Source organism: Schistocerca gregaria, chromosome 5 (assembly GCF_023897955.1).
Source record: "Schistocerca gregaria isolate iqSchGreg1 chromosome 5, iqSchGreg1.2, whole genome shotgun sequence".
Taxonomy (NCBI): Eukaryota; Metazoa; Arthropoda; class Insecta; order Orthoptera; family Acrididae; genus Schistocerca; species Schistocerca gregaria.
In genome coordinates, this window is record NC_064924.1 from 363648390 (window position 1) to 363672832 (window position 24443).

The 24443-nt window shown below is 43.3% G+C and overlaps 1 protein-coding gene across 1 annotated transcript in view; it reads right to left on the reverse strand.

Moving 5' to 3' along the window:
• LOC126272939 (cytochrome P450 4V2-like) overlaps window positions 1–24084 on the reverse strand; it is a 359260-nt gene extending 335176 nt beyond the window's left edge. The window contains exon 1 of the mRNA XM_049976237.1: window positions 23987–24084. Within this exon, the coding sequence (XP_049832194.1) occupies window positions 23987–24020 (34 nt within the window). The 5' untranslated portion in view covers window positions 24021–24084. The remainder of the gene's footprint in view (window positions 1–23986) is intronic.
• Window positions 24085–24443: the final 359 nt, after the last annotated feature.

Genomic DNA, 24443 nt, shown 5'->3' on the forward strand with positions numbered 1-24443 from the left:
GGCGACATTGAAGGGAGCTCTGTAACGTTAAGAGATCTATATTAATTCGACTGTTAAAGGAAGAAGAGAAAATATATAAGTGGAAGAAGGGATGACTTGTGTGATGACGTGATAGAAGAGGAAACACGAGTATGCAGGGAAGAGATAGAAATAGAATCAGATATGAAAAGAACTTTGAAACACTTGAGATGAAGTACGGCAGAAGGGATAGATAACATTCAATCGCAGTTTCTAAAATCATTGGGAGGAGTGACAGCAGAACGACTACTAATGTTGGTATGTATGATACTAGCGATAAAAGGTCAGAAAGCATATGTTCCTAGAACCTTGCTACACATGTCTTTCTAGAAGTCGGTGCTACTAAAATGGGAGAGATTTCAAATTACGTGGAGGCTGTGACGGGCTATTTAACTAACTAGTAAAGCTTCGCCCACAAAAAGACAGTGAGTAAGGAAACACTTCGTTATTATATGATATTTCAGATGGAGAGTAAATGGGATGAAATGAGATACATGAGCCTTCCGGCAGCGACTGAGCTTATCGACTCGAGATTGTGACACTACCAGGGGTGTGGTGGCTCAAAATGCTCTTTGTCTAAGAAGTGGGGAAAGGCAGCATCGATAGCGAGCTCGGCGCGAGAGGCAGTCTGGCTGTGTGTGGCAGTGACGGAGGTGCGACCAGGGAGCGTCTTGGGCAAACAGACGCACGCAATTAACGCGTGAGCTCCCCCTTCCTCTTGCTTGCTCTCTCTTGCTGCCGTACTGCGTGCTGGTGCTAGCGACGCATCTCTCATTTCGACAAGGCTACATGTGAAAATGACGGCAACATGCGAACATTGTCGCCAGTTTCGGTGAACTGTGATGGCAAATGAATAAATAACTTCCAAGTATCGGTGGAATCGAATTTCTTACCATTCTGCGGTGCTCAATAATAATTTCTATTTCTTATGGAGGCTTTTGAGTGTGGTTTTCTTCTTACTGCTGAGGGTCAACCATGTAGTATCGCTGGGCCCTTAAACTGCGGACGAATTATTACACAGACATATACTTGAAGTTAACTGAAGTTAAAATCTTCTAGGTTATTAGGCCGCGTCGTGTTTCTTCTAAAATGATCGACGTTTCGACCCCTCTGCTCGGATCTTCCTCAGGATCTTCTGGTGTCCACTACTGCTAGACGTACATAGACATATACTTTCTCGATAGACCTATGTTTTCTTTAATGTGGTTCCCGGCCATGGTTGACTCCTTGGGCGGTCTTTTAGGTGGTTCTCACCTATATGTTATGGACACTGCATAGTTTGATGTATTTTTTGTGTTTAATATAAATTAAACGGTTTCTTTTCACTAGTATTAAGCTTGTTCTTTTTTTTATTTTTATTTTCTTTATTTTTTGGAGTAACGTTTCCTTAGCTAGCAACTGTTTTTCTTTTGAGTAATGTTGAAGTTATGATGCTTTACTAAAGCATTATCTTTCGAATGGTTGCAGCGTTTAATCGTCTGTAAGTATTTACTCCGGTGCTCACGCCGAGTTTCACAAAAGGTGGTGGAATATACAGGGGTTGGACAAAAATATGGTAACGCCGCGAGAAATGCGTTCTCGAACAGGCGCCGGCCGCGGTGCTCTCGCGGTTCTAGGCGTGCAGTCTGGAACCGTGCGACTGCTCCGGTCGCAGGTTCGAATCCTGCCTCGGGCATGGATGTGTGTGATGTCCTTAGGTTAGTTAGGTTTAAGTAGTTCTAAGGTCTAGGGGACTGATGACCACAGCAGTTGAGTCCCATAGTGCTCAGAGCCATTTGAACCATTTGATCGAACAGGTACTGCCCATACCTTACAGGCTGCGCTGGCGTATTTGACCATGAACGTCACCTACGTGATGTCCTCAAAACGCTGAAAGTGTCATTCATTGCCATGATATCAGTCTGGGTAGTTGTGAATGCACTATGAAGGGACCTAAGTGAAGGCAAATGGCTGGTATTAGTATAATGGGTACTGCCGAAACCAAGATACACAAATAGTTTGGAGCTTCAAGAAGCACTGTATCGAAGATTCATACCCTATGTGGGAAATCGGAAAACATTATCCTCTATGTCACAACAGGAACGAAAGTGTGTATTGAGTGATCGTGATGGACAAACCATTGAAGATGATTGTGTAGAAAAGTAAAAGAACTGCAGCGCAAAAGTCATTGCAGAACTGAATGTCCCACTCGCGAATCCGGTTAGAACCAAAGCACCACAAGGCGACCTCTCTTACCAGGGGATTCCAGGACGAGTTGGAAATCCTTAACCATTCATCAGTGATGCTAATACCATTAAAAGGAATACGTCAAGCCGAAGCCACGACACCCGGAACTTGGAGCAATGGAGAAATGTCATTTGGTCAGAAGAGTCTTGATTCACACTGTTTCCAATGGACCAATTTACGTTCCAAGAGCAAAACACGCATCTTCCAGTGGCTCTTTCTCTTTTATTTTTTACTTCTCAGCAAGAGGATGAACTTTTGCGTCTACCTTAGCCATCGCAGTCAGCGTATCGTAGCCTTCCTGAGCCTCTGTAGTCTGCTTTGGAAAGAAGGGTGCATGATTCCTGCCGTTCCTGAACTTGCCACGATTTTGCAAGACGAATGGTATAGGATTCCTTTGAAAACCATACACGAATCGCATTCCATATCTGGAATGGTAACGTTTCTCCTATAAAGTATTGGACATGGTAATATGTTGTGGGGTTTCCATTTATTGTCCCCACCCCATCGCCACTTGTACGTGTGCCCGAACCTCGTGGTCGTGCGGTGGCGTTCTCGCTTCCCATGCCCGGGTTCCCGGGTTCGATTCGCGGCGGGGTCAGGGATTTTCTCTGCCTCGCGATGGCTGGGTGTTGTGTGATGTCCTTAGGTTAGTTAGGTTTAAGTAGTTCTAAGTTCTAGGGGACTGATGACCATAGATGTTAAGTCCCATAGTGCTTAGAGCCATTTGAACCACTTGTACGTGTAAAGGCTCTATATGTTTGTACTGTAGTTAATATTCTTAAGGAGTTCTTTCCCTTTTTTTAAAGATTTGTTTCCTTAAAAAGCGAGAAATAGTTGCTACTAATATGTAAATGTGTTCCCTTAAAATAGGAATTTGTCTTTTCGCCCTAAGGAAGGCTTAAATATTTCTGGCTATTAAGCTCTCATATTTTTGAAAATTGTAAACTGACTCTTGTAGCGGAGTGTAATATTCCGAGTGTTGTTTTGAATATTCTTTTCCTTTGTGCCGGCCGAAGTGGCCCAGCAGTTCTAGGCGCTACAGTGTGGGACAGCGCGACCACTACGTTCGCAGGATCTAATCCTGTTTCGGGCATGATAGTGTGTGATGTCCTTAGGTTAGTTACGTTTAAGTAGTTCTAAATTCTAGGGGACTGATGTCCTCAGAAGCTAAGGCCCATAGTGCTCAGAGCCATTTGAATCATTTTTTTCCTTTGTTATATGTCCGTGTTAAAGACGAACATGTTCAACTTCCCATGGCCACGCTCCTTATAGTCTCAGAAAAACGTTATAATGAAGAAAATACCTAAGTCAGTAGTACTGGAATAAACATAACAGGTTCTTCATTGGCTACCGCACCCCTTAACGTATTACATGTGTAGAAAATATTTCACTGCTCTTCTCGTAAATAGCTCAAACACTTGACATGTTTGATTATACACACAAATGGAAGAATAAGACTTGCGAGCACAAATAGGTTTCAAATGGATCTGAGCACTACGACACCTAACTTCTGAGTCCCCTAGAACTTAGAACTGCTTAAACCTAACCAACCTAAGAACATCACACACATCCATCCCCAAGGCAGAATTCTAACCTGCGACAGTAGAGATCGCACGGTTCCAGACTGTAGCTCCGAGAACCGCTCGGCCACCCCGGCCGGCTTTACGAGCACAGGAAAATAAATAGTGAAATGGAAGAATGGTTAAAATAGGAAAAACTGAATATTGCGCAAGAATTATAAGACATTTCCGAAATGTATATGACGTAAGAAAGAAATTAAGACGCTAAACTTAATCAGTACTCACATTTCATAATTATTATGACACACAAATCAACTAATAAACTAGGTTCCACGGATTGAGCTGTTATTCGAAGTCAATGAAATCGGTTTCAAGGGTCAAGGAAGAAACTGCATATGAATTAAAATATAAATATGGAAATCATAAATTGGCCAAAGAATGACAAATTTGTTAATTAATTTTATGTCGAAATAAATAATAAAGAGAGAGAACTAGCTGGTTTAGGCGAGAACTTCATTTATGAAGCAGAATGTTCAACCGAAATCACTTTGCTGTCGTAGTCGGCGTAGCGTTGTTTCACGGCGGCCACCTACATATCGTAATCAAACAGCCACGTCAGTACTCGGTGTTACGAAATGAAGTAGACTCTTGATAGTTGGCATGACACGTCGCGTAAGAAAATGTGCGGTACAATGATCCCTCTTTAGGGCCAGGATCTGAAGGTGTCGGGGTGAATAAGAGGCTAGTTACTAATATCAAGAAATGGTTAATTTGCATCGTCAAACATTTGGTTCGTGTTCTAACATATTTTGCAGTACCGAGTCCGAACGTCGCTGTTTGATCATACAAAAACGTACGGTTCATATAAAACATGGTTTACCTCGCAGTCTGCACCGAACCGGGTGGCACACGGTTTAGAACACTGGACTCATATTCGCGAGGTACATGATTCAAATCCTCGTCCGGCCATCCAAATTTAGGTTTACCATGAATTCCCTAAATGGCTCCAAACCAATCTTGGGATGATTCGTTTGAAAGGGTGCAACCGATTTCTTTCCCCGTCCTTGAAACAATCCGAGCTTGTGCTCCATCTCCAATGACCCTGTGGTCGATGGGACATTAAATTCTAATCTTCCTTCGTTCTTGTGGAATCTGACTGCTATTTACCACAATCCACGTCAGCCGTGGCAAGCAATATGTATGTACGTGACTGGTAAACGGTTCATTTCAGAATGTCTTTTGTTTCATACACTCCTGGAAATTGAAATAAGAACACCGTGAATTCATAGTCCCAGGAAGGGGAAACTTTATTGACACATTCCTGGGGTCAGATACATCACATGATCACACTGACAGAAACACAGGTACATAGACACAGGCAACAGAGCATGCACAATGTCGGCACTAGTACAGTGTATATCCACCTTTCGCAGCAATGCAGGCTGCTATTCTCCCATGGAGACGGTCGTAGAGATGCTGGATGTAGTCCTGTAGAACGGCTTGCCATGCCATTTCCACCTGGCGGCTCAGTTGGACCAGCGTTCGTGCTGGACGTGCAGACCGCGTGAGACGACGCTTCATCCAGTCCCAAACATGCTGAATGGGGGACAGATCCGGAGATCTTGCTGGCCAGGGTAGTTGACTTACACCTTCTAGAGCACGTTGGGTGGCACGGGATACATGCGGACGTGCATTGTCCTGTTGGAACAGCAAGTTCCCTTGCCGGTCTAGGAATGGTAGAACGACGGGTTTGGATGTACCGTGCACTATTCAGTGTCCCCTCGACGATCACCAGAGGTGCACGGCAAGTGTAGGAGATCGCTCCCCACACCATGATGCCGGGTGTTGGCCCTGTGTGCCTCAGTCGTATGCAGTCCTGATTGTGGCGCTCACCTGCACGGCGCCAAACACGCATACGACCATCATTGGCACCAAGGCAGAAGCGACTCTCATCGCTGAAGACGACACGTCTCCATTCGTCCCTCCATTCACGCCTGTCGCGACACCACTGGAGGCGGGCTGCACGATGTTGGGGCGTGAGCGGAAGACGGCCTAACGGTGTGCGGGACCTTAGCCCAGCTACATGGAGACGGTTGCGAATGGTCCTCGCCGATACCCCAGGAGCAACAGTGTCCCTAATTTGCTGGGAAGTGGCGGTGCGGTCCCCTACGGCACTGCGTAGGATCCTACGGTCTTGGCGTGCATCCGTGCGTCGCTGCGGTCCGGTCCCAGGTCGACGGGCACGTGCACCTTCCACCGACCACTGGAGACAACATCGATGTACTGTTGAGACCTCACGCCCCACGTGTTGAGCAATTCGGCGGTACGTCTACGCGGCCTCCCGCATGCCCACTATACGCCCTCGCTCAAAGTCCGTCAACTGCACATACGGTTCACGTCCACGCTGTCGCGGCATGCTACCAGTGTTAAAGACTGCGATGGAGCTCCGTATGCCACGGTCAACTGGCTGACACTGACGGCGGCGGTGCACAAATGCTGCGCAGCTAGCGCCATTCGACGGCCAACACCGCGGTTCCTGGTGTGTCCGCTGTGCCGTGCGTGTGATCATTGCTTGTACAGCCCTCTCGCAGTGTCCGGAGCAAGTATGGTAGGTCTGACACACGGGTGTCAATGTGTTCTTTTTGCCATTTCCAGGAGTGTAGTTTATATTTAAAGTTCGGCATTTTAATTCTAGAAAAACAATGCCCGGTTCACAAATCTTTACAGAACGGGAAAGCGGGAAAGCAGCAGTAATGGCAGACAGTACACGAAACATGTGTATGCTTACATCACTGTTCAACCACCACAGGAACCAGTTTACCTAAAAGGTCTTACAGAGTGTACGTGGCACTCCGTATATCAATTCAGGAGAATCTTGGTAAAAAGCAACCTAGGTACACGTTCCAACCTCAGTTCGTCGTGCTGTAGACCACAAAAGATTGTTTTGATGTCACATTCCTCATAGTATTTGACATAATAATTCAAGAAAGATTTGCGTGTGAATATGGATACGTAAACACAGTTGTCATTCTGTGTTCACATCTAAATAAATACACTTTTTCTAGTCTGCTTTATTTCACGTGCTATGCCTGGCTCACTCCCGACAATTCTGTATCCTCTCTTGTTACAGCTTCACAGAGCGACCTACTGACGTACTACAAACCTCACGTTGTATAAATTACTACCTCATAAGTTTTTCATGAGCTGAAACAGTCTCATGCACATAGGCATATGGCGTAAGGTCAGCGTAAATAAATAAATAAATATAACTTAACAAATCGTACAATACGTTACACAAAAACTCCATTGAAATTTTGGTACGGCAGCCTAAATTGGAAAAGCGCCAATAGGGATGCCGCCAGCCGTTTTTATTGAAAATGGCGGTGAACCAGACTGAGAAAGCTTCCCGAGCTAGAGCAGAACTGAAAAACAGATTGAAAAAGTAAGAGTGAACTATTCAAATTACTGATCCAGTAAACCACAATCCATGTGGTCAAACTGCGCAGTCTGCAGGTCTTCATTGGTAATTAGAACCATCTTGAAGGGGACGACTTCGTACCTAATTAATCTTCAGTGACGTAGCCACTTTTCATGTTTCGTGAAAGGTCAACCGAAACACAAATAAGGGAAACAGAGAATCCACATGCGCCTAACATGTCCAGGATTCCGAAAAATTTGAAATGTTCTGCGCTGAGTCAAACATGAGTTTTTTTCACTGCGAGAACTGTCAATGGTACCAGCTGTTCCGACTTGATGCAGTTGTGGCTCATGCCGCAACTAGAAACCCACCGCAGGGACTTCATCTACCAAGAACTGGTGCCACTCCACCTTTCCACATTGTGTAATACATTTCCTGAATGAGATACTGTCTCGTTGTTCGATAGCTCGTTTGTGGCCACAGACCTGACGCTACTTAAGGAGCCGCCAAGGTTAGCAGACTTGTCACCTGTGAATTTTTTCCTGTAGGGTTATATAAATGGTAGCGTGTATCTTCTATCGCCTTGCGAAGTTACCTTCTGGGGTTATATCAAGGACAGCGCTTATTTTCGACCTCTACCATAGAACCTCGAAGACTTGTAGCATCACATCAGAGAAACTCTTCTTACCATAATTTCTGATATGTTAGATCGGGTTTGAGCACAACTAGACCACCTCTAAAAAGCACAACGTTTATTAATATTGCAATTCGATTTAAGGATTAGTCTTTCACATACTCACTTGTTAAATTATTCCTGTCCATTTAGCTTTACCGATTTTTTGAAGTATAAACTGTTTCACAATGTTTTGGCAGTTTCCAGTTTGAATAAAATTCAAGGTAATCCAGGAGGAAAGTTGAATATTTTACACAAGGTACAACTTTTAATCAGTTTTACTTGCGAAATACTGCATCGGACAAATAACTATTCGCCGCCAAACAACACACGAGGCACTTCAATTACTTTTTCAATATATCGTTCAAAACTGCTGCAGGAATCACGTAAATGTAATCATAAATTCGAGCATTTCATACTTCTATGCACTGGGCACGTTTCCGTAACGAACGACTAGGGCTTGTCTGTGAACGGCTGAACGGCTACGCGCACGTTCGATGTTCTTGGGAGTTCGGGAGGATTTCCGAAGGCCGGTTGACATTCAGTTCGATGCCCTTCCTGCTACAAGTCAATTTCTTACCCAGTTCAATACTGATCCACGAGAAGCGATTGAAATATTTACGAAAGACTCCCTGCGCGCAAACGGCGGATTTACCGTAGCGAAAATAGCAGTCCACCGCTATCGCTAGATGTTGCTTTGACTAGTGTGACATGACTACTGACCATTGTGTGGCTTGAAACTTGAGTCTCTGCACTACAAATAGGCGACACCCCCGTCGATGTATCTTGTTTTCAAGGCGCGTTATTCAGATCTGAAATCATCAGAACATTGTGAAACGCCATGCACCTCATGGACATTTTAATTACTCTGTGTTTTGTTGAAATGAAAAAAAATGTTATAAAATCTGTGAACACACAATGGCACAAAAATGATATAAGTTGCATAAACCGTAGACAGGAAACGCATACAGAGGGAAACACAAAACCCGCCCCATTGCAGTTTTGTCTTCGCTATAAAAGAAATCGAAAAATGAGAAAGTATCGTCGTAAAACGTAACATAAATTCGTTATTACCATGTACTTTTCGCGCCGGATACTAGAAAGGGGCACTGGTGCATAAATACCCTCCACTACACGCACCAGGATGGCTAACAAAGGATAAATGTGGATGCAGATTGCTTTAACCACTTTTCCTACGGATGTGGAGGGCATAGTACTCATTGTAACCATCCTCTTGGGACCACCACTATTTTGGGAACTTGTCAGTTGATCAGAACTGATCGTAAGTCTGATGTCGGGCATCAGTCAACATCTAACGATGTGCCATTTTCAGTGAGAGCAGCAGCTTTCTGTTCGACGGCTTGTGGCCGTTTCTTCGATTGTCCATGCGCCATATAAAACCCTTCATTTGCCTTTCTATGGTGTTGTTGTCGTGGTCTTCAGTCCAAAGACTGGTTTGATTCAGCTCTCCATGCTACCCTATCTTGTGCAAGCTTCTTCATTCCCCAGTACTTACTACTACCTACATCCTTCTGAATCTGCTTAGTGTATTCATCTCTTGGTCTCCCTCTAAGATTTTTACCTTCCACGCTGCCCTCCAATGCTAAATTTGTGATCCCTTGATGCCTAAGAACATGTCCTACCAACCGGTCTCTTCTTCTTGTCAAGCTGTGACACAAACTCATCTTCTCCCATATTCTGTTGAGTGCCTCCTTATTAGTTATGTGATCTACCCATCTAATCTTCAGTATTCTTCTGTAGCACCACATCTAGAAAGCTTATATTCTCTTATTGGCCAAACTATTTATCGTCCGTATTTCACTTCCATACACTCCAAAGATATACTTTCAGAAACGACTTCCTGATACATAAATCTATATTCGATGTTAACAAATTTCTCTTCTTCAGGAACGCTTTCCTTGCCATTGCCAGTCTACATTTTATATCCTCTCTACTTCGACCATCATCAGTTATTTTACCTCCTAAATAGCAAAACTCCTTTACTACTTTAAGTGTCTCATTTCCTAATCTAATTCCCTCAGCATCACCCGATTTAATTTGACTACATTCCATTATCCTCGTTTTGCTTTTGTTGATGTTCATCTTATATCCTCCTTTCAAGACACTGTCCATTCCGTTCAACTGCTCTTCCAAGTCCTTTGCCGTCTCTGACAGAATTCCAATGTCATCGGCGAACCTCAAAGTTTTTACTTCTTCTCCCTGAATTTTAATACCTACTCCAAATTTTTCTCTTGTTTCCTTTACTGCTTGCTCAATATACAGATTGAATAACATCGGGGATAGACTACAACCCTGTCTCACTCCTTTCCCAACCACTGCTTCCCTTTCATGCCCCTCGACTCTTATGACCGCCATCTGGTTTCTGTACAAATTGTAAATAGCCTTTCCTTCCCTTTATTTTACCCCTGCCACCTTTAGAATTTGAGAAGGGGGATTCCAGTCAACATTGTCAAAAGCTTTCTCTAAGTCTACAAACGTAGGTTTGCCCTTCCTTAATCTAGCTTCTAAGATAAGTGGTAGGGTCAGTATTGCCTCACGTGTTCCAACATTTCTACGGAATCCAAACTGATCTTCCCCGAGGTCGGCTTCTACTAGTTTTTCCATTCGTCTGTAAAGAACTCGCGTTAGTATTTTGCAGCTGTGACTTATTAAACTGTTTGTTCGGTAATTTTCACATCTGTCAACATGTGCTTTCTTCTTGAAGTCTGAGGGTATTTCGCCTGTCTCATACATCTTGCTCACCAGATGGTAGAGTTTTGTCAGGACTGGCTCTCCCAAGGCCATCAGTAATTACACTGGAATGTTGTCTACTCCAGGGGCCTTGTTTCGACTCAGGTCTTTCAGTGCTCTGTCAAACTGTTCACACAGTATCGTATCTCCCATTTCATCTTCATCTACATCCTCTTCCATTTCCATAATATTGTCCTCAAGTACATCACCCTTGCATAGACCCTCTATATACTCCTTCCACCTTTCTGCTTTCCCTTCTTTGGTTAGAACTGGGTTTCCATCTGAGCTCGTAATATTCATACAAGTGGTCCTCTTTTCTCTTTGTAGGCAGTATCTATCTTACCCCTAGTGAGATAAGCCTCTACATCCTTACATTTGTCCTCTAGCCATCCCTGCTTAGCTATTTAGCACTTCCTGTCGATGTCATTTTTGAGACGTTTGTATTCCTTTTTGCCTTCTTCATTTACTGCATTTTTATATTTTCTCCTTTCACATTTCTTCTGTTACCCAAGGATTTCTACTAGCCCTCGTCTTTTTAGCTACTTGATCCTCTGCTGCCTTCACTACTTCATCCCTCAAAGCTACCCATTCTTCTTCCATTGCATTTCTTTCCCCCATTCCTGTCAATTGCTCCCTTATGCTCTCCTTGAAACTCCGTACAACCTCTAGTTCTTTTAGTTTATCCAGGTCCCATCTCCTTAAATTCCCACCTTTTCGCAGTTTCTTTCTATGTTGATCGTTTAAAACTGTTTAATGCAGTCAACGGCCAATCTCTCTGCTCTATCCGAAAATTTGGCCTAGAATATCATGCCAAGTTTGCTTTCCAAACAGCAATAGCCACTTCCAGTACTAATATCTAAGCAAGATATCAAAGATGTCCTAACTCCAAGAATCACCTCCCACAACGCTTAAAAACAGACTACGTAAGAGTCCAGGTACTTGCCCGTAACCTACTTGTTGATGTCGTCCTCATGTCTCTCCCGGTATACTGTTTACTGGCTCTGTAAATCTTCCTTAAACGTTTTGTAGTTGTGCATTTAGCCTTACTAGCAGTAGTCATAAGGTTTTAATAAGGATCTCAAAAATATATAATTTTTAGATCACTTTACGCTATGTGTAGTAAACGTGCATAAGGTCGTCAGTCATAGATTAAACTTGGTGGGTCTATGAGTAAAACAAAGCAAACGCAGAATGAAAGAATATACAGTGCTTACGAACTGCAATGCAGACGTTGCAGATGCCATGAAAATACGGAAAACTCTGTTTTTGAGCGCAGACATGAATCAAGGTATTTCCCTAATTAGTCGGCCTGGAAACCCTCATCAAAGTTAAGCAAGTTGTCTGCTTAATGCATTTCACAGCTTGCTTGACCACTGAATCCCCGCTGGATGAAGCTGTGGCCAGTATCGTAACTTTCCTGTAATTCATGTTATGCCCACAGGAAATGCTGTGTTCCGCTGCCGCTTATATATTAGGCTATAGAAGGCCGGTGTAGCCCTAGATTTCAATGCAACGTTCTTTTACACTGTGCATTGTTTGTCGTATGTACGCTCATGGAATTCTATATTTACCCAAACTTCGTAAAATCAGAACATCCTTCAAAGATCCCAGAAGAGCTGCGGTCTTGGCCGGTAAAACGCAGATGACATCCACTTTATGCTTCTTCGTTATTCTAATGTAATTCAAGGGATACTTCACTCATACGGTAGAAGAAGTATAGGCTTTACGTCTCTGTCCTCTTGCTCTCCTTTTGATTGGCCTGGAGTATGCGCTTGCAGAGCTCTCTTAATTTGAAGTTTAGTGTATCTATTCTCACGGAATATGTCTTACAAGTGTACCACTTTACTTTCTAGGCATTCAGCATCGGATACTACACGAACACTGTATACTGAAATTTTAAATACACTCAGGTAGTTTGTGAAGGATGGTGGCAACTCGACCCTTGCAAGTAACTATCAAATTGAGTAGGCTTGTGGTAATAGCCACATCACAAGAAACCATCTTCCTTACGTCTAACTAAAATTTCTGGAAACCGTAGACAGGTGTTAATTTCCCGTTATATTGTGAATATGAATTTTAGTGAAAGGAGTTTAGGTACCCAAGGAACACGATACATCTCCAGCCCACTGTCGGGTTTAAATCTGCAGAGCAGATTTCTTTCTCTTGGATAGCCTCCTCAAATGAATTAGCTCATCATAGGACAAACAAGACGCACTGTAAAACCACGTCGTATTGGTCACCAGCGAAAAGCCTACATTTTACAGCCTTATAAATCAGCAATTGGCCGAACATTTCATTTCCGATGGCCATTCCATGGATAACGGGAAACTTAAAACACAGCTTCGGCCTCCTAGTATTCAGTGATCAAGGAAGCTCTAGAAACAAAATTTGCAGACAGCGTGCTGAACCAAAACGTGAGTTTCCATCTCGACAAATTGTATAACCCCCTCGTTTGACGTCTGCGCTCTCAAAGGAAATATTCTTCTTCATGCGTAATTATAAAAAGTACACTTCGTAAGGACTGTGGATTAGCTGACTCTGTACTTGTTTTGTTTTACTCATAGACGCTTCAAGTTAATGCATGGCTGACTCTTTTGTTGCCAGTACTACTATCTCTGATGCATGCTCGTTTACTTCACAAAGTGATTTAAAAAATTGCAAGTGATTGACCTCTAGAAAGCCTGAAACTTTGTCAGCCGAAGTATCGGAGTACCAATCAACAATATCAATTATACGCGCCCAAAAGAAATGATATTTTCTAACTGCTGGGAAAACTTCAAGAAACATCTGTTTGTTTGTATGTATATGACAGGATTTTTGGTGCACATCAGAATCACTGCGAGGCAGTGCCGTAGTTCACAGCTACAATTGTCAATCCACAGTGGTGGAACACCGTTCGGTAATTCGTCATCTGCATCCGAAACGTAGCAAAGCTGCAGAAGTCCATTTTGACTTTGTAGAACTACTAGGAGACAATGCGAAACTGAATCACAAGTGGTTGTGTGACGCATACTCACGATTGTAGTCAAACAAGTCTGAATCGCGAAGAACCCACAAGCCATCTCTGTGTGAAGAAGCGGAAATCACTGGAGATATGGCGGCCCTGATGCTGAAAGACCGGCAGGCGGAGAGACAAAGGAGGGAAGGAAGCAGTGGAAACGTGGATCGCTTTCAAAAATGGTGAAAATCAACCATCGTCGGACATGGTGATGCTCACTGTTTTTCTGAGACTTCTGTGATGAAGTGCAAACAGATTATTCATGATGGTAGCAAACTATTATAGAAGAGGTTTATTGTTAGAAAGTGATGTGTTACTGCCAAGAAACGTAGCTCGATTAAACTTGGACTTTAAGTGGAAAGAACAGCTACAGTTTAGTACGGAAGGTAACTGAAAGAAATACTCAATGAGAGAACTGAAACGACACCCTTATGCTAAGGCAATTTATTTCTATTCTGCTGCCACTCCGGTCTATGATTGTCACCTGGACGTTACAAAAGGGGAGATATTGTTCTTAAAATGTTCTCTGTAATGCGTTTCCCTGCTGGCCATAAGATTGGTAACGATTTCTTGTGGTTGGGCATTCCATTCCTTCGCCACTGCGGTTGACAGTTACTGGACGGTCGATGTGCATTTGAACGTGCTGCAAAACCTCTTCCCATCGAGATTCACACTAGCTCCGTGGATCTTATGTCGGAGCAACGGGCAGGCCAGTCGAGTCGCAGAAAGTCCTCCCGTCCCAAGATATCTCCACTTGCACATTTCAATGAAGTCGCATATTGTCATCACTAGAAATTAAACCTAGGCCGAATACACCCCCGAAAGAGGAAGACGAGGAAGTAATAGACTGACACAATCTGGCTGATCAGTGAGTGCACCATGTTCACATGCCTTCCCACGCCGTAACACCTGGACTACCAAGATGATCTTTTTCTAGAGTGTTCCTGGGTGCGTTACGTATCCTGTGACTGCAAGAGGTGGGAACACACAATGAGTCATGTATCCTGACATAAAATTGATGCAATATCGCTATATACCTCTTGTAGGTTTACACGACCATACCGATAGCCGATGCGTCGACAGCTGCAGGATTATGACCGAACCTAGCAAGTAATCTGAAATTACGATCGAGAGAAGAGATCGACAGTCGACATCTCTTGGATGAAACTGTCAAAAGGCGAGGGACCATCTTTTGTACTCATCGTTTAATGTATGTATTGACAACAGGCAGTTTCAAGAGTTGTCTGCGCAAAGCAATACAATACCGTCGGAGTTATAAATATAATTTCACAAATGTGTGGTAAAATCCGCTGATTGTATGCTGTATATGTTAATAGTTTACAACTGCGACAATCTAATGCATACATTTAGGTCACTTCTACCTTCGTTGCTGAATCCCTACATCACTCAGGTAAATTTCAGGATGATACCTTTGTTGGTGCACGGCCCCAAGTTTTACAAAAAGGAACTCCAACTTGTACTCCTTCTCCAATAACTTCAGTGTCAACAGGACGTTAAAGTCCAGCCTTCTTACCATTTATACCCAGTATGTTAACAGCAGGTCATCAGCAAACACGTACACATAAAAATACTTGTGAAGATGGGACTGCTGTAAAAAGGTGTATAAAAAATCTTTTCCATTAATAGATTCCATTCAGCATTCAATGATTTCGGTGCAAAACCCATTGAGTTCAACACAAAATTGCTAATTGCTACTTGAAATTGACCGATTTTGCCAAGATTGACTGATTTGGACACAAAATTGTCTAAGATAGTGCCTGTCAGAAATGATACTTCTAATGTTCTCTTTCTCTGCTGTTTGTGTCCCTCACTATGAAACTCAATTGCAGATGATCATTGTCTAACTTTTTGTGATTACCACTCGTTCTGTCAGAACGTCGGAAAGTCTCCATTTCTGAAGAGCATCCGGGCGGTTGTCCTCACAGCAGAATTATTTTGATGCCCAGATGTGGCTGGCGTCGGTCTATCTTCCGAAAACTGATATTTACGGCTCCTGTGTCTGCATCTGTGTGTGTTGTGTTGCACATGCTCGACAAAACAGACACCATATATATTAAACGTAGTAGGTCAAACCATTTTAATCTTTCGGAGGGTGCCCCATTTTAAACTGGACTCTTACTTTATATACTACGATGCCAAGGAATTATTTTGTTCATTTACCGCCATTTTAAACTTAGCACAAGTGTCTATCGTGGATTTTTTAAATTTTCCTCCACTTTAAACTATCTTGCGTAATATCATAAGGTGTATGATTGAAAATCTGGCAACATTCCAGGCTGTCCAATGTTGGCTAAATCTGGGGGGCTGAATACATAGTCGGCATAATATGATCGTATCTTTTCGAGAGGCTTTCAGAGAAGCATCACATATCTCATTGGCCCCTTTAATCTCCCTCATATTTTTGAGTAGTAATTCGTACTCCTTTTGTGTTATTAACAATTACTTTTCAAAAAGTGTTCCGTTTCTTGAATTAATCACTGCTCCAACGTATGACTCTGTGCATTGGAGAATATAATAAAAATTTTGGAAATAAATTATCTAAGAAAATGGGCCGGATATGTTTATATGTTATTCGACCTACGGAAAAAGCGATGGAGTTCCTAATGGCCTCGCCTCGCGTTCTGGGCGAGGAAGGTTTGACTGCCCGACCAACTCTCTCACTATGGTGTGGAGACTAGAGCAGTTTCTAAGGCCATGTCGTTATTATGGGCTAAAGACATCGTTTCCCGTCCGGTGAAAAACATATAGACAACGTGAAGCCATTTGCGATGTGGGTCAGGAATTACCGCGCAAGCGTCGAGATTGAAGAGAAAACGCAAAAGCCTTGCGGAGAGTTGTCCTTGATGACGACCAAAGACCCGCAGAGGAACGAGTCTTCTGGCAAAGAGAGTGGGCGCACTGTGTGAGCTGTGAAACATGTTTCGCTGCCTGCTGCCTTAGCAACAAGCTGCACGTTGCTGTTCCTGCAGTGTTCATAAGAAATATGAAGGACTGCCGTCGCGTGCCGAAAACATTGTGTCAAATGAGTCAGTGTGTTAGTAGACGACAGTATCTCGTTTCTGAGCCGATCACAAGCAATAGACTGCAATTCTCCTCGAAAAAATACTTTCCACATTCTTCGCGCATATTGCTAAATTCCGCTTGTCACCATCAGTAATGATAGCTTTATTTTATATTTTTGTATTGCTGCTTATGTTAGGAGACCATAGTATCTCGTTTGAGAGCCGGTTTAAACAATACAACGCAATTCTCTTCGAAAAAAGCTTTCCGCAATCTTCAGGCATACTGCTAAATTCCGCTTGTCGCCTTCAGTGATGCTGGCTTTATTTATCTTTTTATTTAATGCTTATATTCTCAGCAGCTTCAGAAGTACAAAAGCTTGTAAATCATCTCTGGCTGTTCCGTCACGAGTGTAAGGAAGATTAATGAAAAGCAAAGGATACTTAGACTCTCGTGCCATTTATAGGTAAAGTTCTAAATGGCGCAACGTGGAACACGGTGTTAATAATCTCACGAAGAGGATAAATGCTGAGACTAAATAGTATTCAGATACAACAAGAAAATGTGTAAGCTTGAATAAAAATTGGCAATTATGAGAATAACTAAGTCAGGCTTGTGGCATTGGTGAGTATTATGAGTCGAGAGGCATCGATAATAAAGCAAAATCCAGATATGCTGCTATAATTTGTTGTGGTAAATACACTGAAAATGTCTTACAGAAGAATTTTGTAGCAAAGTATTTCGTTCGTTTTACGCAGTTCTTCCCACGGCCGTTGACACAGACACGACATTGTTTTTCAAACCGACAATCGGCACTCCTTTGAAAAAGTGGCAGTAAGAAAAGCCTAGTGGCACGATCTCAGAGAGGGTGTGGTCCATGTACTGGCCAGTGGCAACTGAGCAGTGACAGGACACGGTGGTAACAGCACGACTTTCCCATCATGTGTCTGGCAGTCACGTTGGCGGTCAGTACAAGCGAAGGATTCATTAAAGTCACTACACACACCAAAGTATTATGTTCTGTGTGGCGACAGGAGCTCTTTCTATGATATGGAAGCTCCCTCTCGATCAATTGCACATGAATATACAGGGTGATTCCGGAATGATGATACAAACTTTTAGCGATGGTAGAGGAGGGTAAACGTATCGATTTAAGATAAACATAACGTTTTAAGGTACGGGATCCTAGTCGGGAAACTACAGAGTCGAAAGCTATAAGCAAAAGTTATTCTACATATACATCTATGTGATTACTCAGATAATCACAATAAAGTGCCTGGCAGAGGGTTCAATGAATCACCTTCATGATGTCTCTCTACCGTTCAACTCTCGAACGGCACGCCGGAAAAACTAGTACTTAAATTTTTCCGTGCGAACCCTGATTGCTTTTATTTTATCGTGATTATCATTTCTCCCTATGTAGGTGCGTCCCAACAGAATGTTTTCACAATCGGAGGAGAAAACTGGTGGTTGAAATTTCATGAGAAGATCCCGTCGCAACGGAAAACGCCTTTGTTTTAATGATTGCCACTGCAATTCACGTATCATGTCTGTGACACTATCTCCCCTATTTAGCGATAATACAAAACGAACTGCCCTTCTTTGTACTTTTTCGATGTCAACCGTCAGTCCCACCTGATGCTGATCCCATTTCGCACAGCAGTACTCCAGAACAGGGCGGACAAGCGTAGTGCAAGCAGTCTCTTTGTTGCACATTCTAACTGTTCTGCCAATGAATCGCAGTCTGTGGTATTCTCTACTTACAATATTATCAATGTGATCGTTCCAATTTACGTTATTTCTAATTGTAATCCGTAAGTACACTCCTGGAAATGGAAAAAAGAACACATTGACACCGGTGTGTCAGACCCACCATACTTGCTCCGGACACTGCGAGAGGGCTGTACAAGCAATGATCACACGCACAACACAGCGGACACACCAGGAACCGCGGTGTTGGCCGTCGAATGGCGCTAGCTGCGCAGCATTTGTGCACCGCCGCCGTCAGTGTCAGCCAGTTTGCCGTGGCATACGGAGCTCCATCGCAGTCTTTAACACTGGTAGCATGCCGCGACAGCGTGGACGTGAACCGTATGTGCAGTTGACGGACTTTGAGCGAGGGCGTATAGTGGGCATGCGGGAGGCCGGGTGGACGTACCGCCGAATTGCTCAACATGTGGGGCGTGAGGTCTCCACAGTACATCGATGTTGTCGCCAGTGGTCGGCGGAAGGTGCACGTGCCCGTCGACCTGGGACCGGACCGCAGCGTCGCACGGATGCACGCCAAGACCGTAGGATCCTACGCAGTGCCGTAGGGGACCGCACCGCCACTTCACAGCAAATTAGGGACACTGTTGCTCCTGGGGTATCGGCGAGGACCATTCGCAACCGTCTCCATGAAGCTGGGCTACGGTCCCGGACACCGTTAGGCCGTCTTCCGCTCACGCCCCAACATCGTGCAGCCCGCCTCCAGTGGTGTCGCGACAGGCGTGAATGGAGGGACGAATGGAGACGTGTCGTCTTCAGCGATGAGAGTCGCTTCTGCGTTGGTGCCAATGATGGTCGTATGCGTGTTTGGCGCCGTGCAGGTGAGCGCCACAATCAGGACTGCATATGACCGAGACACACAGGGCCAACACCCGGCATCATGGTGTGGGGAGCGATCTCCTACACTGGCCGTACACCTCTAGTGATCGTCGAGGGGACACTGAATAGTGCACGGTACATCCAAACGGTCATCGAACCCATCGTTCTACCATTCCTAGACCGGCAAGGGAACTTGCTGTTCCAACAGGACAATGCACGTCCGCATGTATCCCGTGCCACCCAACGTGCTCTAGAAGGTGTAAGTCAACTACCCTGGCCAGCAAGATCTCCGGATCTGTCCCCCATTGAGCATGTTTGGGACTGAATGAAGCGTCGTCTCACGCGGTCTGCACGTCCAGCACGAACGCTGGTCCAACTGAGGCGCCAGGTGGAAATGGCATGGCAAGCCGTTCCACAGGACTACATCCAGCATCTCTACGATCGTCTCCATGGGAGAATAGCAGCCTGCATTGCTGCGAAAGGTGGATATACACTGTACTAGTGCCGACATTGTGCATGCTCTGTTGCCTGTGTCTATGTGCCTGTGGTTCTGTCAGTGTGATCATGTGATGTATCTGACCCCAGGAATGTGTCAATAAAGTTTCCCCTTCCTGGGACAATGAATTCACGGTGTTCTTATTTCAATTTCCAGGAGTGTATTTAGTTGAATTTACAGCCCTCAGATTTGTGCGACTTATCGCGTAATCAAAATTTAGCTGCTTTCTTTTAGTAATCATGTGAATAACTTCACACTTTTCTTTATTCAGGATCAATTGCCACTTTTCGCACCATACAGATATCTTATCTAAATCATTTTGCAAGTCGTTTTCATCATCTGATGACTTTACAGGACGGTAAATGACAGCATCATCTGCAAACAATCTATGACGGTTACTCAGATTGTCTCCTATATCAGTAATATAGATCAGGAACAACAGAGGGCCTATAACACTTCTTTGGAGAATGCCGGATATTACTTATGTTTTACTCAATTACTTTCCGTCTATTAGTACGAACTGTGATCTTTGTGACAGAAAATCATGAATCCAGTCGCACAACTGAAGCGATACTCCGTTCGCACGCAATTTGGTTAGGAGACGCTTTTGAGGAACGGTGTCGAAAGCCTTATGGAAATCTAAAAGTATGAAGTCAATTTGACATCCCATGTCGATAACACTTATTACTTCATAAGTATAAAGAGCTAGTTGTGTTTCACAAGAACGATATTTTCTGAATCAGTGCTGACTATGTGTCAATAAATCGTTTTCTTCGATGTACTTGATAATGTTCGAATACAGTAATGTTCTAAAAGCCTACTTAATATTGTCGTTAGTGATATAGGAGTGCCATTCAGCGGATTATACCTACTTCCCTTTTTGGGTATTGGTGTGACATGACCAATCTTCCACTCTTTAGGTACGTATCCTTCCGTGAGGAGCGAGTGGTTGTATATAATTGCCAAATATGGAGCTATTTTATCAGCATACTCTGAGAGGAACCTGACTGGTATACAATCTGGTCCGGAGGCCTTGCCTTTATTAAGGGATTTAAACTGCTTTGTTACACCGAGGATATCTACTTCTACGTTTCCCATCTTGGCAGTTGTTCTTGATTGGAATTCAGGAATACTTACTTCGTTTTCTTTGGTGAAGGAGTTTCGGAAAACCGTGTTTAATAACTCTGCTTTAGTGGCACTGTAATCAGTGACTTCACCTTTGTTACCGCACAGTGAAGGTATTGATTGTGTCTTGTCACTGGTGTGTTTTATGTATGACCAGAATATCTTTGGGTTTTCTGCCAGATTTCGAGACAGAATTTCGTTGTGGAAATTATTAAAAGCATCTCGTATTGAAGTACGCTCCATATTTTGAACTTCTGTAAAACTTTGTCAATCTTGGGGATTTTTGCGTTCTTTTAAATTTGGCATGCTTTTTTCGTTGCTTCTGCAACAACGATCTGACCCGTTTTGTGTACCATGGGGCATCAGTACCATCATTTATTAATTTATGCAGTATATGTCTCTCAATTTCTGTTGAGACTATCTTTTTGAAAACATTCCACAACATTTCTACACTTACGTGACCAGATCGGAAGGAGTGAAAACTGCCTCTTAATAATGCGTTAAATGCATTTTCATCAGCTTTTTTAAATAGATATATTTTTTGTTTCTGTATGATGGTTGTAGGTGTTACGGTGTTCAGCCTAGCAGCAACTTCCTTGTGGCCGCTAATCTCTGTATTCATCACAACACTCACTATTTGTTCAGGATTATCTGTTGCTAAAAGATCAAGTAGACTATGCTTTCGCAACCATTTACGCTTCGAGTGGGCTCATGAACTAATTGTTCAAAATAATTTTCTAAGAAAGCATTCAGTACAATTTCGGATGATGTTTTATGCCTGCCACCGGCTTTAAACGTATAATATTTCTAGCATATCGATGGTAGATTGAAGTCACCAACTACTCTAACTGTATGAGCGGGGTACTAATTTGAAATGATATCTCTGAGAGTGAAATACATATAACGGTACTGTTGTTGTTAAGGCCGGTGTTGTAGACCGCTTTCAGAGTTGGTAATATGAGCCAAACAAAGAAAAAATTTTTGTAAACATGGGCTTTATATTGCCTATGTATACGCTATAAGCGCTTATTCATCTTCGATGCTGCGAATCAAACCTCTTGTACTCAACAAGTGCCAATAGTTCGTAGGGTATGCATTTTCGAACCAGTATTTACTAGACTTTTTTCTTGTTATGTTCCATATTATCTCCTCTGGAACAATACCGGATGGAACAGAACATTTTCACTTGTAACTTTCGTCTCAGTCGTTTCGGGAATATAGTCCCTTTCCTCACTTTGATACATTCCCTATTCCCCATCATCCCCGTAAGTTTGTAACATGATTACGGAATACCTCTCTACGTTTTTCATAAATCCATTTTCACTTCCCAATTACGTTAGCATCACTGGTATAACTGTTTGTTGTAGGATGACTTGAAGATTAGAGAGTTCATTTTTGTACTCAGTATTTCGACGACCGATTTAGTCCTGCTCTTCGGGTGCTGCTTGACCAAACGGCCAAGTCGTGCCGCTATTTATAGTGGACTTCGACTCGTGGCACCTGCTACACCTTTCGATGCTCATTTATTCTGAAGGTTTTAATACTATATGCCCTGGTCTTTCTTGAGGTTTCTCTTTTTGTCCATGTAAATGAAGGTGATAGTACTCATTTGGTTCATTTGATGCCACAGCAAAAGTCCCTTTTACGTCTCTTTTACGAATCGTCAGTGATGGCGCAAGTATGAGTAATACGACATTTTTTGGTGCAGATATATACGCTAGCATCATTGGCCTCTGTCTGTGTACAGGCAATGTTCTCAGGTAGCTTTTCTTCAGGTAAGATGTAAAGGACATTATAAAACGTTGACCCTGCGTAGTTTACGATACTTGCTTTGCATCACTATCAGCGACTTTATAGGATGCTTTAAGCTCCTGAATTTTAGAGTCCTTGACTTACAATGTCTCTGCATTAATCAGTATTTCTTCGAGAATACATTCTTTAGATTTCTTGCACCATTCTACATGCAATTAGATTTTTCACGTGACTAAGTTGTAACCATTCCCTGTGTTAGCAGAGTTTAGATTTCTAACATCTAGCACCGAGTGGGATGAATGTTCCTGATTGTAAAAACGTAATCTATTTTGGATTTCTGACATCTCATATTCTGAAAAGAGTATTAATATTGTCCCTAATGGTCGTAGGAGGTAACACTTATTCAGCCTACGCTGATCATAATTTCACCGTTATTATTCTGAAAGTCTTCGTTAAATGGTTGTTTAATTCCAGGACTGACGATAGTGGAAATACGAGCATTACTCAAACTTAGTTTGAAGGTATGTTATTTATAGCTTCTTGTAGTTACTCGTAGAAGACTTCTCTTTCTGTTCTAGGTTTACAGTCCTCGGGACTGTAAAGATATAAAATTTACAATTGTGGTCACCACGTTTTTTGTCTTAGAAAAAGATATTTGTTGACAGATGTATTTTCACACTTGCTATAAATGTCTGTATCTCTTGTTGATAAATCTCTTAGTGTAGAATCCAGAGCTTCCACAATTGGTTGGCAATTAGTACTTCCTGGAAGTCCATCGAAGCCGCTGGAAGTGTTTCAATGCATGTCTTTTGTTTTCATGGACTATACTTCAGCAAAGGGATGTGGATATCGACTCAGTCCTATCGAATGTACTCGAGGAAGCCTTACATCACTGAGATGCTTAAGTTCTCGAAACGCAGGCAGCTGGTTATTGTGTCCCCATCATTGATATCCACCCATTCGCCACGTCGCACACCCTGACATTAATTCCGTCGTCGCTACCCAGACCCCAAGACGAAACTCGCTGGAGCATGCACTGAGCAGAGGAACTGGGTGGTACTCTTTGGCCGCCATCTGAGAAGCCCCGAGTTCTCTAGACTCGTTTCTGACACAGTAAGTGGATCATCCCCAACGTTCTCTCCATTTGCCAATCCAAGAAGACGCGTGATACCACAAGAAACGAACTCTGTGACAGGACTTCCAATCGCTTCCCAGACCCCATCGAAGTCTTCGCGGTATGTCCCTCACGCGGTGATAGGAGAAATGCACAATGTTTGCAGGCTTCGGAGATAATGTGTCGTGTCTCCGGCACTCGTGACCAATTGGTCGCGATAAAATGCGCTGCTATCGCCAGTCTTGCCCTTCTAGACATGCAGTGTAAAATCTAACGACGTTCACTTACCTGATACGCTGAAAGGGTCCCTGCCGTGAGACATGACTCTCCAGCACCGTAGTAGAACTGTGCGAAAATGCTCTTTCCAGCATCTGGCAAGGACTGGTATTAATATCGTCAACAGTGGTATTAGTCTCACACGCGGAAGAAGAGAGGCGTGATGTGGCAAATTTCAGTCTGGAGTTTGACCTCGGCACGTGGCGACAGCAACTGACCTAGACACGTGCTGTGCGCGGACTGCCTTGGCAGATACCGGCGACGGAGACCCCAACACAAGGCTAAATGGAGACTCCCACAGAGGTTTCAGTTTACGGGAAAGCTATTCCCCACGAAAAGGAAAGTTATGCAACAGGAACATCGAAAACGATTGTGCTGCGAGGTTCCAGGTGGGAAACGTATCCGATATTCCATGAGATTCGAGTCATTACTTGAACATCATCTAAAACAGGTTCTGTGTAAACTGTAA